Source organism: Hyaena hyaena, unplaced genomic scaffold, assembly GCF_003009895.1.
Source record: "Hyaena hyaena isolate Hyena2069 unplaced genomic scaffold, ASM300989v1 scaffold_415, whole genome shotgun sequence".
NCBI classification, from domain to species: domain Eukaryota; kingdom Metazoa; phylum Chordata; class Mammalia; order Carnivora; family Hyaenidae; genus Hyaena; species Hyaena hyaena.
The window spans coordinates 748,711-765,610 of record NW_024081048.1 but is presented as its reverse complement, the minus strand read 5'-3'; the positions used below and the strand labels follow the sequence as shown (position 1 = coordinate 765,610).

The following is a 16,900-nucleotide window of genomic DNA, read 5'->3' as shown; positions in this document are numbered from 1 at the left end:
GCATCTTCAATCATAAAAGGAGTGATTATCACTGCTTGATAAACAGAATGCTAGAACTGGAGAAAAACAACTTAAAGGAGTTTAATCCACACTACTCAATGACAGTTTGTAGAGTTAAATCAGCTTTCTGAAAAGTGAGACCCCAGCCTCATTCGTAGACAGAAGCTTTGTTTTCTGGTAGTATGTGGATGTTACACTTATCTTGAGATTTTAGTATACATGCTTTCTCATACCACAAAGCAAGGGATAAATTAATTGCACCTTATTTATACTTGGTAATGTCACACTAAGCAAACTCACAAGTCCAGATAGAGAATCTGCAAAGGGTCATCCATTTCTATCCTTGTCACTATCACTGTCACTCACCCTGTGTCTTATCTCTAAAGCTTATGCCACGAATCAGTGGAAAAGATTGTCAGAAAGAATTCTTTTGTAATTTTGAAAATAAATGTCTACCAAGAAACCCATGTTTCTAAGCAAGAGGTTTATTGTGACTATAAAAAGTCCCAGATGGGGGACTTTTTTTTTAATAGATTTTATTTATTTTTGAGACGGAGCATGAGTGAGGAAGGGGCAGAGAAAGAAGGAGACACAGAATCTGAAACATGCTCCAGGCGCTGAGCTGCCAGCACAGAACCCAATGCGGGGCTCGAACCCACGAACCACGAGATCATGACCTGAGCTGAAGTCGGACATTTAACTGACTGAACCACCCAGGCGCCCCACCAGATGGGGCACATTTGACTGAATATAAAATAACTGATTTGAGTTGTCAGTTGATTTGTTTGGGTTACTCCAGTTTTCAGCACCCAACACATAATTTTTAACTGAATTTCAATTAAGTAAAGCCCAGAAACCAGACACTTCTAATTTAATAACCTTATCACACATGAAAATTGCTAACTGGAAATTATATAAATTGCTCAGTAACTTATGCTAATTTTGGATTTTTCTGGAACCTACAAATGAGAATGTTTGCAAACATTTAAGGAGACATCTCAGCCTAGCAGACCATAATTAGTGGTGTTTTATGAGGACCTGGAACTATTTGAATTGTCTGTGCATTTGTTCTTTCCATTTTTTCATTCAATGAGCAATGTATTTCCCTTTTTCCACTTTGTGTGTAGAGGGAGGGTAGAGAACACCCATAATTCTACACTTTCCTGAAGTGTGGAACATATCCATCAGTTTAGAATACCCTCATAGGAAATTCTTTGTCCTCATTTGGTCTTTTTTGTGGGCAATTTATAAACATGTATATTTAAATATAATGCTTTTTCCTAAAAGAAAAGCATATAAACCTCAGATGAAAGCCTACTTGATGGGATAAGGAATGGGAGGCTTAGTTTTATTACTTGTCTCATTATGTCTCCTTAGCAAAGTCATTTAATTGCGCCTTGTGCCTTTCTATAAAAAGAGAAAAAACTGTATTTGCTGGTTCTAGTAAAGTTCTAGTGATGTTAACTGGTCAAAGTGACTCAAAAAATTGCATTCAGTATGACAGAGTCTAAGTGAGTGAGGCAACGTTAGTAATTTGCTGAAAGTCATTGGCAACGGGGAGTCTGCCCAAGGATACTGGTCCAGAAGCACTAACATTGTGAGATAGCTGTTACAAGGATTTAACCTAGAGGTCACCATGGTTTGGGGAATCCCCACAGTTGTTTTTCTCTTTCTATATTGAATTAACGTTAAAATGCTGGCAGATTTCACATAAAATTCCACATCTCTATCTTCTGTTGATATCTGGCCACACAGGGATTTCAGCTAGAAATGAGTGCTCGTTGCCACCCTAGAATAAGGTATAACTTTCCAGTTTGTTACTGACCCTATTGCATCCTACTGTTTGCCACAGATGCTATACCCATTGCTATTGATCAGAAAGTTAGTTTCTTGCTTTTACCTTGTACCTCTGTAAAGGGAATAAATGAAAACTAGAATAGAAACGCTCTTCTTTCAAGGAAATATGACACAATCTTTTTTGTTTCCAAAAGTAGAAATACAGGTATTTATTTAATAAGGTTACACAAATAATGTTTGTATATGTTAAAGATTATACCCAACAGCTTTGCTTGTATATCTTAACACTTGGATCCTATTAGTGGATAAGTTTGAGTTCCAGGCTTCAGAGGCTCCCAGCCTGCCCCTGAGCTTGGCCTCAGATGCCCTATAAATGGAATCTTCTCCCCAGAAGCCCTTGTCTTGTGCTCCTTCCAGAACTGCTAAAGCTGTCCAGCAGTCCTTTTTCAGATCTTATTATTGCTGTCTAGCTGCCTCTTTGAACTTGATGCTCTGAATCTTTCGTCTCCTAGCCAGAATTAAGGCTCTTGTTTCATACAGCCCCTGACCCAAAACTGAATGCCAGGTGTAATAGAGTAATCCTCTCATTAAACTGCTCTTTGTTGGATGTCTACTATCTGTCAGCTTTGTCACAGGTCTGAGAGTGAAACAATGAAAAAAATATACCCAGTTCAGGTCAGTGGATAGCTTACATTCTAGAGGAAGAAACAAACACTGAACATACAAACAACTAATATGTAATATACAGTTAGGTAAATGGAGCTGTGAAGAAAAATAAAGCTGGTTAAGGAAATAGAAAGTAGAGATGGAGAGGGGAACTAATTTTGTATGTGTTAACCTTTAAAGAAGTAACTTTTGGGGGCGCCCAGGTGGCTTAGTAGGTTAAGCATCCGACTTTGGCTCAGGTCATGATCTCACCGCTCGCGGGATCAGGCCCCACGTCGGGCTCTGTGCTGACAGCCCAGAGCCTGGAGCCTGCTTCAGATTCTGTGTCTCCCTCTCTCTCTCTGCCCCTCCCCTACTCGCACTCTCTCTCTCTCAAAAATGAATACATATTTTAAAAATTTGAAAAAAAATGAAGAAATAACTTTTGAACTGAGAACAAAATGAGGTTCAGATTGGAGTTATAGGGAGAAGAGTGTTCCAGATGGAGAAGAGCAAGTGTCAAAGTCCTGGAGGGGGAGCATGCTTGATTCTCAAGAAGAGCATGAACTATTTTGAGAATGGTAGATGAAATCCAGACATACAGGAGCTTGTAGGCCATGCTGAGCTATCGGAATTTTATTCTAAGAGTAGTGGAAGTCATAAGAGTCTTTTCTCGAAGGGAATTAACAGGTCTAATTATCCATACCCAATCCAAGTTCTGACTTTGGAGATCCCACATGGGGAGGAAAGAATCATACTGGAATAAAACTCTTGTACATTAGAATTCTGATTGAATCTGACAATGATCATCTGTTTTAGCCAGTAATAGTATTAGATTATATCCGCAGTTGTTTTTTTTTCCCTCTAACAACACTGTCACTGGTATGAATAGTAATAGAAAAGTGATAGATGTGAAAGGTAAAAAGTTATATGTAAAATGGCATCAACTGCTCTCCAAAAACAAATGGAGTAGGGTAAGTGGACTTAACCTTGCTCAACTGGTCAAATTGTACACCTTTTAATTTCATTTACTATAGATAGTTGTATATACAGTCATGTTGTTTTCTCCTCAATGAGTAGCAAATGCAGATGGTCCCCACTTATGATGCTTCATCTCATGGTTTTTTTGACTTTATAATGGTGCAGAAGCAATACAAATTCAGCAGAACTGTAGTTTGAATACTTTCCCAAGCTAGTGATTGCTTCTCTTTCAGAATGCTGAGTAGGGCAGTGAGCTGCAGTCCCCAGACAGCCTCGTGATCACAAAAGTCAACAACCCATACGCTTAAAGTCATTCTGTGTTTCACGGTTCCATATTCAATCGATTACATGAGCTATTCAACACTTCAGCATAAAATAAGCTTTGTGTTACATGATTTTCTCTAACGTTAGGCTAATGTAAGTGTTCTGAGCATGTTTAAGGTGGGCTCGGCTAAGCTATGATGTTTGGTTAGGTTAAGTGTATCAAATGCATTCTTATATTTTCAATTTACAATGGATTCAAACCCACTGTAAGTCAAAGAGGATCTGTGCTTACAACAACTTGAGCTCTTTGAAATATTTTAAACAGTGGAAGTCTTTTGGTTATCACTAAAAGGAAGTCACTATTTACTAATTTGGTTCTTTTTAAAATATTTTATTAGTGCCCAGGAGGAGCATTTACACCCAATATGCGGACCACTAAGGAGTTCCCAGATGACGTTGTCACTTTTATTCGGAACCATCCTCTCATGTACAATTCTATCTACCCAATCCACAGAAGGCCTCTGATTGTTCGAATAGGCACCGACTACAAGTACACAAAGATCGCTGTGGACCGAGTGAATGCTGCTGATGGTAGATATCACGTGCTGTTTCTCGGAACAGGTAAGTATTTGTGCCCAAACTGTACTTTAATGTGTAGTCAAAAAACATAACAGGTGTGGACCATAATATCAGAAGCAGAGAAACTCCAGTGTTAATTCTGTCTGATCCCTCACTGAGGTATTTAATGTCTCGATGCCTGTTACCACATCTGTAAAATGGAGTTAATAATATAAATTACTCTATAGGGTTTTTATGAGTAACTAATGGGTTAATATATGTAAAGCACCTAGAAGAGTCCCTGGCACATATTATCGTGAAGTATAATAATTATGAGCTCAGTGAAAGGATGGGAAGACATTTTTAGCATGGGTCAGGGTTTCTCTCAAGTGGAACAAAGTCTTCAACTGTTTTTTAAGATTTTTTTTTAATTTACTTATTTTGAGAGAGAGAGAGTAAGAGAGAGAGCATCAATGGAGGATGGGCAAAGAGAGAGAGACAAGGGGAGAGAGAGAGAACCCCAAGCAGGCTCCACACTGTCAGCGCAGAGCCCAATGGGGGACTCGAACCCATGAACTGCAAGATCACAACCTGAGCCAAAGTCAGACGCTTAACCAGCTGAGTCACCCAGGCACCCCTGCAATTTTTTAATAAATACATGGAGTCATTTTCCAGTGATAGTGATAATGGCGGATGGTCTACAGAACGTTTAAAAGTTAATTTAATAACAAATACAGATAGAGTTTTTAAAAAGATATTATAGATAGTATTTTAATACATTCGCAATTGTAGTTTGCCAATTTACTTTAATAAGTTGAGTGAAAACCAATCTTGTTTGTAGACCTACATGAATGTGGAATGGCTGACCTTGTAGCAGGGGTTCTCAAAACGTGATCCCCAGACCAACAAAATCAGTATTATCCAGGAACTTGGTAGAAATACAGTTGCAGGCTCCGATCCAAGAACTGTAGGGATAAGACCCAGCCCGTCTGTGTTTTAACAAGCCCTCCAGGTAACTTGATATACACTAAAGTTATATCAAGAGAAAAAAACTCTAGTTTGCCAGTCAGGCAGTAATTAACAACTTTCAAACATTGCTGACTACCTTTCAGGAAGTGATGAAATCTCTTTACCTGTAATATAAGAGCTACTTCATGAAATTAGGTAATTCCTCTTCTCGCTTAAGATACAGATCTAAAATGTATCTGTAAACCTCATTTATAAGATATGCTGTGGTGCCGGGGCACCTGCCTAGCTCAGTCTGCGAAGCGTCCAACTCTTGATTTTAGCTCAGGTCATGACTCGCGGTTTGTGAGACTGAGCCCGGTGTCAGGCTCTGTGCTGACAGCCTGGAACCTGCTGGGGATTCTCTGTCTCTCCCTCTCTCTCTGCCCCTCCCCTGCTTGCTTGCTCTCTCTGTCTCTCTCTCAAAAATAAATAAATAAACATTATTTTTAAAAAATGATATGCAGTGGTGCAATATGTATTCTGAGCTTTCAGGCTTCAGTCAATTTAAGATGTGTATTATTTTTTTCCTTGGGTAAATAATGCGTTCAAAGTGTGCCTTTCTTATGAAGTTCTTATTTTGTTCTTACACTTAAAACCCCAATCTGAATCTTTCAGTCTCATATAACTTCAGTTTGTACTGGTCTGAGGGCAAAAATCTGCTGACATGTACTACCTGGCACCCTCTTTCACACCTGGGCGTATCTGTGTTTTCACTGATCCTCTCTTCCCTTGGCCTGAAAAATAACCCTTCCTTCCCAGATGAACCTTTCTTCAGGCTTCTCAATTTTATCCTTTCCTACTGTCTCCAGGACCTTTATCACTTAATTTCTTATTTGCTTTATTTGTTCATTTCATTCTCTACTGTATCCTTGGCTGAGAAGCCTTACACCAGGATACAAAACTAGACCCCACCCATTGCCACCCCTGCTATTCTGCCGATTTTGCCAGGGTCTTCAATGTCCTCATGAGAAGAAAACCCCATGACCTTAAACCAATGAAGTCCTTCCCTTTCCTCTTCGCATCACGTGGTATTGTAGAATCTCTCTTTACCTGCTGCTTTGGCCACAAGTAATGTACGCCCCCTCTTTCCCTAGCAGTTCTCTCTGTTTCCCTCGTTCGTCTGGCTTCCTCCGGCTACTGAGCATAGGTATTCCCTGAGGCTCTGTCCACAGTCCTCTTCTTTTTACATATTCTTTGGCCATCTCATTTTCTCATGTACTTTTAATTATCCATTATGTAGAATCAAATCCCAAATATATATATTTCTAGTCATTGCCATTTCCTGAGCTTAATATTTACATTTACATCTTATTTTTTGTATTTTATTGTTTTTTTTTTAGTCTTTAATTCCAGTTAGTTAACATACAGTGTTATATTAGTTTCAAGTGTACAACAGAGCGATTCAGCACTTCCATATATCACCCTGTGCTCATCACAACAATTGCACTCTTTAAGCCCCATCACCTGTTTCACCCGTCCCCTCACCCACTTCCCCTCTGGTAACCATCAGATTGTTCTCTACAATTAAAAGTCTGTTTCTTGCGGGGTGCCTGGGTGGCTTAGTCGGTTAAGCGTCCGACTTTCGCTTAGGTCATGATCTCGCGGTTCGTGGGTTCGAGCCCCGCGTCGGGCTCTGTGCTGACTGCCAGCTCAGAGCCTGGAGCCTGTTTCAGTCTGTGACTCCCTCTCTCTCTTCTGACCCTCCCCTGCTCCCGCTGTCTCTCTCTCTCTCTCTCTCTCTCCTAGAAATAAATAAAACATTAAAAAAAAAAAAAAGTCTGTTTCTTGCTTTGACTCTTTCTCCAATTTTCCTTTGCTTTTTTATTGTTTCTTGAAGTCCACATGTGAGTAAAGTCATACGGTATTCATCTTTCTCTGACTTATTTTGCTAAGCGTTATACTCTCTAGCTTCACATTGTTGCAGATAGCAAGGTTTCATTCTTTTTTATAGCTGAGTAATATTCCATTGGCTTGCTTCCATATCTTGACTGTTGTAAATAATGCTGCTATAAACATAGGGGTGCATGTATCCCTTTGAATTAGTGTTTTTGCATTCTTTAGGTAAATACTCTGTAGTGCAATTGCTGGATCATAAGGTAGTTCTGTTTTCAAATTTTTGAGGAAACTCCACACCGTTTTCCACAGTGTCTGCACCAGTTTCCATTGTCACCAATAGTGCATTGCATGTTCCTTTTTCTCCACATCCCCACCAACACCTGTGTTGTTAATTTACATCTTACTTTTAGATAACACAGATTGTATAACTCCTTAACATTTCAAACATCATGCTTCAAACTCAACTTATCCACTCTTAAGACTCTCAAACTCTCAAACTCTTTTTTTAAATGTTTTATTTATTTTTGAGAGGGAGAGAGACGGCGTGAGCAGGGAAGGGTCAGAGAAAGTGGGAGTCACAGAATCCAAAGACAGGCTCCAGGCTCTGAGCTACCTGTCAGCACAGAGCCTGACACGGGGCTCGAACCCACAAACCGCTAGATCATGACGTAAGCTGAAGTCGGACGCTTAACTGACTGAGCCACCCAGGCGCCCCTCAAACTCTCGGGCTTTTAATCGAGTCTCCCATATTTGTATTCTTACCACACATTCCTTTCAAGGTTCTGTTTCTCCTTGATATGTACTTTCTCTCTAAGGCATACCACCGTGCCTGGTAAGCTCAATAAATATTTGCAGGATGAATTGAATATCATGACTATATCCATTGCTACTCATATAATGAAATGAATTCATAACTATTTGCAAAAGTTAATCTTCATTTGCATATACGCTGTGTTCTCCAAAGATGTAACTTCCATATGAAGGACTTCGAAAAATTGCTTTTGGCCTTGGCTCGGATCATCTAACATGGAGTTTGCATTAAAAAAAAAAAATTGCTTGAGTGAAGTGGTAATTTTAGAGTCCTACTTCTCCCTAATATCTCATATCACTCATAAAAAGTGTGTTCTTTTTCTCTTCTTCTGGAATTTGTGTTAAAAGTGGACTCTGATGTCACAGTTGTGTTGTTTTCTCATGAAAGTCTGCATAAAATATGTAGATTTAATGGATGGAATTTTCAAGTCTTTACAAACCGTGTAGCAGTGTTTATTCAGATAGAAGGCGGTAAGAAATAAACTTTTGCACAGATTCTTTGGCTTTTCTTACCACATAAATATCTGGCATCTTTGGATAGACTTTTTATGTTAGTATTTAAACATTTGTGTCATTTTGAAATATACTATTTAGGCATATGTTTTTAATTGTACTGAGACCCTTCCCTAATGATTCCTTACAAAGCCACATGAGTCTCTGAAAGCCTCTACTCTGACAGGAGAGCACATGCTATGACAGTACCTCTGCCAAGAGCATTTTCTGAAGAGATGATAACTCACTTCACCATCGAATCTGGTCCTCATGGTCCCATCAGTCTGCACTGTAATTTACAAGCAGTGATTCCAATTTACCTGAAACTCTTATTGGGAGAGAAATATTTTTTGCCCAGGTAGTTTTTGGATCGCTGGTGAAATTTCTTCAAAAGAGAGTCCTCAGTGCTTGTTTGCGACCCCAAGTGAGTAGAATAACCTTTTCTGAAATGCAACTTGGGAGAATTGCAGGTGACTGCTCCCAGGGATTTCTTAGCCTGTGTACCTAAATGTCTTAGGAAGGGGTAAGAGGTCATGGTGTTGCCAAATTCCTAATTACCAGAGAGCTTTTCCGCTGTTATAAGTAAATAATAATGTTCCAAATACTGCCACGAGGCAAGTTTCTCTCATAGCTTCCTTTTCTCTTTACCATTTTGGAAAATTCACAGGAATTCAAAGAAGACATTAGTTGTCAAGGATGTCATTAAAAAAAATCTTACATGATAGGTAATTGGAATGCAAATAGGATATTATATGTAACTGTATTCACTTTGAATATTATGAATGACTTTGTAACTCCCAGAATCTCCATGGTAGTTATGTGGGCCCAGTGCCTGGTAACTGTTACAATTAACCTCTTAGAGTGTGCTATACTGGCTCAGTTTGAGAAGCTGATAATCTTATCCTCCATTCTCCTGGAACTACTTCATTATATTTTGTGTATTACAGTTGCAAAGACAGACAGAGAGATAGATAAAATAATAACTGAGAGAAAGAGAGAGAGCGGGAGGGAGAGAAGAACAAAGAAAAGGAAGAAAGAAGAAACAAGGAAGAAAGAAAATTTCAGCTTTGTCTACAAATCTTTTATTTCTTACAGTTTGCATTGTCAATGTCTCGTCTAGGGTCCAGCAAACTATAGCCTCGGCCAAATGTGGCCCGCTGCAGGTATGGTACTTAAGCTAAGAACATTGTTTTACATTTTTAAATGATTGAAACAAAATAACAAGAAGAATATTTCATGAGCACTGAAAATGACAAGGTTTGTACGTTACCATGTCCATTAATAAAGTTTTATTAGAATACGGCCACCGTGGTTCTTTTCTATTTTGTCTGTGGCTGCTTTTGTGCTACGACATCAGAGCTGAGTAGTCGCCACAAAGACTGTTTAGCTCACAGAGCCTAAAATATGTGTTATTTGGCCCTTTAGAGAAGAAGTTTGCTGACCTTGTTTTGTCTCATAGTGGGAAAATTCTAGAAAAATTAAGACTTGTTAAAGAAGCTATTTTGTAATACATAGATATAATACAGGAATTCATAATGTTGCCCAGAATACATGTTTCTCCTTTTGTCTTGAGTAAAAAACGGTCTGCTGTTCTATTCTACCTTAAACTAGAAACTAAGTTTACTTATGTTCCCATCATTCCTTCTGCTGCTACTCGTCTAAAAAAGATCTCGTGTTGAAAAAAAAAGTATTTTAAAAATCAGTGCTTTGTTTTATTTGGTGGTGTTTGTTGGTGTTTTGTAGCATCTTTGTTTTGTCCTGGTTTGTTGTTTGGTTTGGTTTGGCGTGGTTTTGTGCTGTGTTTTTAGTTCATAGTATTAGTGCTGTGGGTATTTTTATGATCTGTACTGCCTCCCCCTTTTTTCTTAATCTTTAAGAAAGGCTGTAAAACAGCAGGCAAGGGCTCTCAGAGGATTAACATTTTTATTTTAACTTTGCCACCTACTGCTTACATCCCGGCCATTTGTTCAAAGCTGACTATATTGCACAGTGAAGACATTTTTGCCTGTTTTCTTTTGGAGTTATGAAAATATTTAAGTGTCTGGGTCAAGTTCAGATACATTCTATCAAATTTATATTTTTAGCAGGATGTATGTATGAATCAGAATGACATGGGATTTCTGATGAAAGCACGATAGTTTCTTGTGAATGGATGTTAGTGGTTTAGGATGATTTAATGCCATTATGATTTTTAAATGTAAGGTTGATACCTGTGGTGTTCTGCCAAAATTCTTACATAGTATGTACTGTTTCATGCTTCTTATTAGCTTCCGTTTCACTGGATGAGTACTAAGTTGGAATGTTGGCTCCAGTAAGTCCTTTGAAAGTGTAGAGTTTTGAAGTATGTGCCACATATGTGACTAAAGCCTTAATATGTTTGCCTTGCAGCATTATAGGATAACTACCTTCGTAGTAATGAACCCGTTTTGGCAGTCACATCTCCTGGAATGGCACACTTAATGAACCACAGAGCCAGGCATTTTGATTTTTAAAGAACTCCCTAATATCCTCCATGTAAAATCTGATAGCTGCAGCCTTGCTTTAGAGCTCAGGAAAGACTCCCATCAGTTGGAAGCTGGGCACGAATTCCACTCTGAGGATAATGTCTAGACTTCCCCTTTGCTTAGGAGTGAGGAACAAATCCTTTTATAAGTCACTGGTTTTTAATAACATTGTGGTTCACTGCTTTCCAAAGCAGAATCTGGAAACTTCTGAGAATTTACCAAGGATTCTACTGGGATTTTCACAGCAGGAAAAACTAATGGAACAAAGTGGAATGATGGCTGAATTGACAGGAGAAGATGATAAATCACAGTGTGATGATTGCTTGATCATGTAGAAGAGTAGCAAAAAGGGAATATGTGAAGAGAGAGAGAGAGAAAAAAAAAAAAGGAAGGTAGCCCATACAGTGATTGCGAATCCAGAAATAAATGTTCTCATTTAAATGTTACCTCCAAAGATAGTTTATTGAAACATGTATGGCTAATTGCTGAAAAATTTTTATTCCAAAAAGCAGATTTATTTTTTCTTCAAGCTACTCTACAGAGATCTATTTTTTTGAAGACAGCATACAATCTCACATAGTGATTATATAAATATGAGTGTTCTTAATTTGCCCGAATAACCCGTTTATTTATTTAGAGTTCCACTTATTATGCAAATAAGTACAGTTTTTCAGGTTTCTGAAATATTTTATTACTATTATAATGATGCTGATTAAATTTATTCATAATACTTACCTTTTGTTTGGAATCTCATCCAACTCTTATCACTACTCTGTGAGAAAATGTGAGAATGCAGACACCATGGAGGGCGAGGATATTTGTCTGATTTATTCCTTGCTTTATCTTCAGTACTTAGAATAGTGCATCACTCAAAGTTGCCACTCAATAGATATTGTTTGAGTGAATGAGCAAATGAGCTATACTTATCCTCCATCATAGTATATGATGAGGACAGAAGCTCAGATGAGTTAACATCACATAGATATTTGGCATATGATACAACTAAAGTGTAAACTCTTGCTGGCTGATTTCACATCCCCACCATTTATTCTCTTCATGTTACTACCTCATTTACCATCGCCATTTTATATTATATACCTTTTATTTATAAAGTTCAGCTAATTTGCTTTATACTATCTCATTTTACAATGAATTTAATATTTCATCCACAAATCTCAAGATGATATGATTCATGTGCTGACATTCAGCATTAGCATCAGCCTTGTTTCGTTTGAATAGCGTCACTCACTTTCGTCTATCCGCATGTTGTCACCAAGTCTTACATGTGAACAAGCTACATCTTACAAGGTGACAGAGAAGACTTGGAACAGGCCGGGTTTGTGTGTGAATTAACTCAACTGGAATTTAAACTGTGAATCTGAATCACTTCATGGCCTTTTGGCTAAGATCAAGCGTAAACTGTGAATCTGATATCTTTTTATGTAAGTGACCATATATTTAAGAATGAAGGAAGTTATATTTGATGGGGAGAGAGAGGTTGCAAAAATGGAGTAGGTCTTCACCCGAATTTTTCATGTATCACTACATCTTTGCTCATTTCAATTTTTTTAAGCGGGCCTTATATCTGTCTTCAGTATGTCTTAACATACTCACCAAAACACATGCATATCTCTTTGGCATGCTTCTGTTACTTAATTAAAATGGAATATGCATACTCAGTTGATGTATTTGGAGGATTTCAGAATATCCTGCACGGAGAGACAGTGCCTCTCAGCAGGAGAGATGGTGCTGGTTTGCTCTGTAACACTCTTTAATTATTTAATCACTGATGTTTTCCGAGATGACTTGAAAACAACTACAACCAAACCTTATCCTTGAATCTTGCCGTCTTTTAACCCTTTACTGGTACATCAATTTAAGACAACTTTCTAGCCTAAAGACCATCTAAAACCTTTTGTCTGTGTGCTGAGAAGAGATAACCACAGGGTGTTTTGTTCTTGATGTGCTGCCAAGTCTCTCGGAGGCAGCCTGAGTAGCTTTTGTCCCTGGGAGAAGAATTCACAGCCTTACATTCAGCAAGGCCAAGCCTTCTCTATGTGATTACCCAAAGGAGGTCTTTAGCTAACTCCTAGTTGTGCTGGGTGGTTTCTGTGGAAAGCTGGCTTTAAAAGTTGTTGTTGTTGTTGTGTTGTTTATTGAACTGAAAGGAATTCAAATTTTACAGAAAATGGAAGGAAATATTTCATTTTCGAATATGAGATGTAGTATAAATCGGAACCAAATGATTTGCAACTTGATTTTCTGAGGTAAATCTGTGGTATTAAAGTCATGTATGTTGTACTTAGTTGTATGCTTATTTTTTCTATTTTGCTAATGTGGCAGGTAGACTAATAGCCCCCTTAGTTTATACCCTAATATCAGGAACATGTGGTTATGTTACGTTACATGGCAGAAGAGACTTTGCAGATAGGATTAATGTTACAGACCTTGAGATAAGGAGATTTTCCTGAATTGTCTGGGTGTAATCACCTGTCTAATCATATGACTTTGCAAAAGCAGAGGACCTTCCCTGACTGTCCCTAGGGTGGAGATGTGAGAATGGAAGAAGTGTTAGAGAGATGTGATTTCTCCTGGCTTTGAAGGTGGAGGAAGGGGATCCATGTGCCAAGGAAGTCGGATGAGCTCTAGAAGCCGAAAAATGGAAGAAAGTGGATTGTCCTTCGATATCCAGAAAGGAATACAATTTCCTGACATTTTGATGTTAGCCCAGTGAGACCCATGTTAGACTTCTAGTCTACAGAACTATGAGGTAATAAATATAGTGTTGTTTTAAGATACAAAATTGGTGCTAATTTGTTATAGCAGCAACAGGAAACTACTACAACTGGGTTTTGAATTCCAGCTTCATTGAAAGATTACAATAAAACTCTTTGACGGACCCCTTGGTTGCTAAGTCTGTTGAATGTTCCACTTTTGATTTCAGCTCAGGTCATGGTCCCAGGGTTGTGGAATTGAGCCCCACATTGGGCTCCACACTGAGCGTGGAGCCTGCTTACAATTCTCTCACACTCTGCCCCTCTCCCCAATTCTCAATAAATAAATAAATAAATAAATAAATAATAAAAATCTATTTGATGTTTCTGTTAAGAATTCCTCAAATAAAAACAATCTGATGTTTTAAAACTCTGGCCAAGTCTTTGATGATTAATGCAGAAAGATAATATGTTTTGTTCTATAGCTCCTTTTCAACCAGGACAGAACAACGTAGTAATACATTCACAAGGATATTATTTATTCACTCATTAGAATTTATTGAGTCTCTTGTATGCCAAGTCTTATGATATATAAAGAAAAATAGCAATAACAATTACCTTCAAGGACCTTTTGGCCAGTGGAGGAGACAATTCCATCCAATTCAGTAAATATTATTGGGAACCTATTATGTGGCAGGCACTCTCACCAGTGCTTGGTATATGACAGTGAACCAAAGAGACTAAGATTTCTGCCCTTGTGAAGCTTACATTCTACTGGAAAACAAAATAACCACAATAAATAAATTATACCGCCTGTTTAAAGTTGATCATTGCTGTGGAACACACACACACACACACACGCACACACACACCCCTGGGGAAAGGAGATTTGTGGTCTGAGTTTGTCTCATTGAGAGGTTAGAGTTGAGAAAAGACTTGAAAAAATAAGAGAATTAGCTAAATAAACATCTGGGGAAAGAGCAGTGTAAACTCTTCATACACAGTATTGTGCTAAGATCTATAATGTAAGGATCTGTAGAGTCCAGGAATGATGTGGCTGCCTGACACACATTTGAGAAAGTTTTCTATTGCTGCATATCAAATTATCACAAGATTACTAGCTTAAAACTACACACATTTGTTGTTTCAGTTTCTGTAGATAAATGCTTAGCTGGACTCTCTGCTTAGGGTTTCGCAAAGCCAGGCTGTATCACTTTCTGGAGTTCAAGATCTCTTCCAAACTCACATGATGTTTGAAAAACTTAATCTCTTTTATTTTGATCCAGAAATGAGGCCACTGCAGCACTCTGCCACGTGGATCTTTTTATGGTCATTCAAGTCATGGTTAGTTGCTGCTTTGAAATTAACGGAGTCTCTCCCTTCAGTCTGCTCAAATGGGGTTCCATATAATGTGGCATAGTCATGGGATTGACGAGCTATCAATAGCATTACTTTACCGGAAAAGCAAGTCACACATTCCACCTGTACTCAGTGGGAAAAGATCTACAAATGCATGATTCATCAGAGGTCTCCTTAGAGTGGTTCAGCCAGGGGTTCAGATCACTGTCATCATCACTTTATGGCAATGTTGTGGAGCATATATTATAGACAGAAAAAAGGAAGCCAGTTAGGAGACTTTTGTTTATTATAGCCATGAGAGGATGAGAGCCTAAATTAAGACAGATGTTTGGAGTCGGATGTTGAGAAGTATTACTGGGTTTAAGAGATGTTTTGGAAGAAGTAAGGACTTTATGATAACAAATTGATTTGGGAAAGGTAGAAGAGTGAACACAGTGTTTAGAATGTTTTGTAGATCTGTGGCTTGGCAATAGGTGGAAAGAAGTACCCCCTCACTGTTCAAGGGAATACAGAATCAGCAAGCAGATTTGGAGAGTAATGGATCCCTTTTTGACCGGCACACCTACACTTTCCTATGACATGGTCATGTATCGGAGACTGTATTTATTGCCTAAAATACGTTATCTTAACAAAATCTCATAGCAACCCTATGAGATAGAATCAGCATCTTCAGTTTGCAGTTGTGTAAACTGAAGCTTTTAGAAGTTAAATGGCTTTCTTAGGGTTGTGAAGCTATTAGGAGCAGTAATAAAGTCCAAACCCAAGCCTGCTCCACATTGAGTTAAACATTTGGTGGACCATCCTGACGAAGTCAGAGAGTGTTAGTGTAGATACACTTCAGCAGAGAGGGCTGTGCTAGAGATGTAGATATGGGAGTCATAGTGATGTAGGTGTTAGCTGAATCCATGACAATCCTTGAGGCCACCCGAGGAGACTATGCAGATAAGAATTTAACTCTGGGATGGTCACTGAAGGGTACAAAAATAAAGAGTATTTACCAAGGAAATGGAGAAGGAGCAATTATGAAAGTAACAGAAGAGGAAGATGTAACATCATGGTGGCCTGGATCAAAGAGAGCGACAGGCAGGAAAGAAGCAGTGTTCAAGAGCATCAGATGTGGCACAGCTGTGTCTGAGTGACCTTGTAATATGCACCTTTCCTCATTACCCTGTCTCCTTTCATACCAGCAAGATTTGAGAAGGGGATGGCCATTCCTGTGAAAAGAATGAGATATGAACAGGAGGAGGTCAAAAAGGGCAAGTAAATGCTAGTTTGAGAGATGACTGAATGATGAGGGGAAAGCTTGTCTCTGTACTCAAGCACCCAGAAACATAGGTAGATGCTCCGGGCCATTGGAACATCCAATATACAGTTTAAACTCTGACAACAGTTGCACAACAGCCCTTCTTATGAAATGGTGCAGGAAAGTAAGTTCATTAGTGACCATAAAATTTATTAGTCTCAGATGAGTAATTATTTCCCCAGATGTTGAAAGATTATAGAGGAAGAGTTAGCCCCAATTTTGAATCTTTGCAAATTTAGTTGTTGCATACTGTGTGGGATTAATTACACCTTACACGGAATGTACACCTGCATTATTCAAAGTAAGTTTATTTATTTTAAATTAAATGGAAATAAATTATTCATGAGATAATGCAATGGCGATACTAAATGTGATCTATATGTTTTAGCAGCTTACAACACCCTAAACCATTAATTTTAGTGATTTCTGAGACCCTATTTGAGTGTTCTTTAGTTGTATCACTAGGAAAATATAATAATGCATATGTGGATGGTTTATCACATGGTATCATACTAAATTAATTTTTTTCTAATCCTCACAGAGAAAATTAGCTTCTAGAACCAGAACAAATAAGCATATTATATTGTGAACTAGTGTAAAATGTATGATTTCATTACTTCTTATAGAAT

General features: G+C 38.3%; 1 protein-coding gene across 1 annotated transcript in view; it reads left to right on the top strand.

The window, feature by feature from the left end:
• The window catches only part of SEMA3C (semaphorin 3C), a 176,344-nt gene that overhangs the window by 120,954 nt on the left and 38,490 nt on the right, over positions 1-16,900 (top strand). The window contains exon 12 of the mRNA XM_039252482.1: positions 4,086-4,308. Coding sequence (XP_039108413.1) covers positions 4,086-4,308 — 223 coding nt within the window. The remainder of the gene's footprint in view (positions 1-4,085; positions 4,309-16,900) is intronic.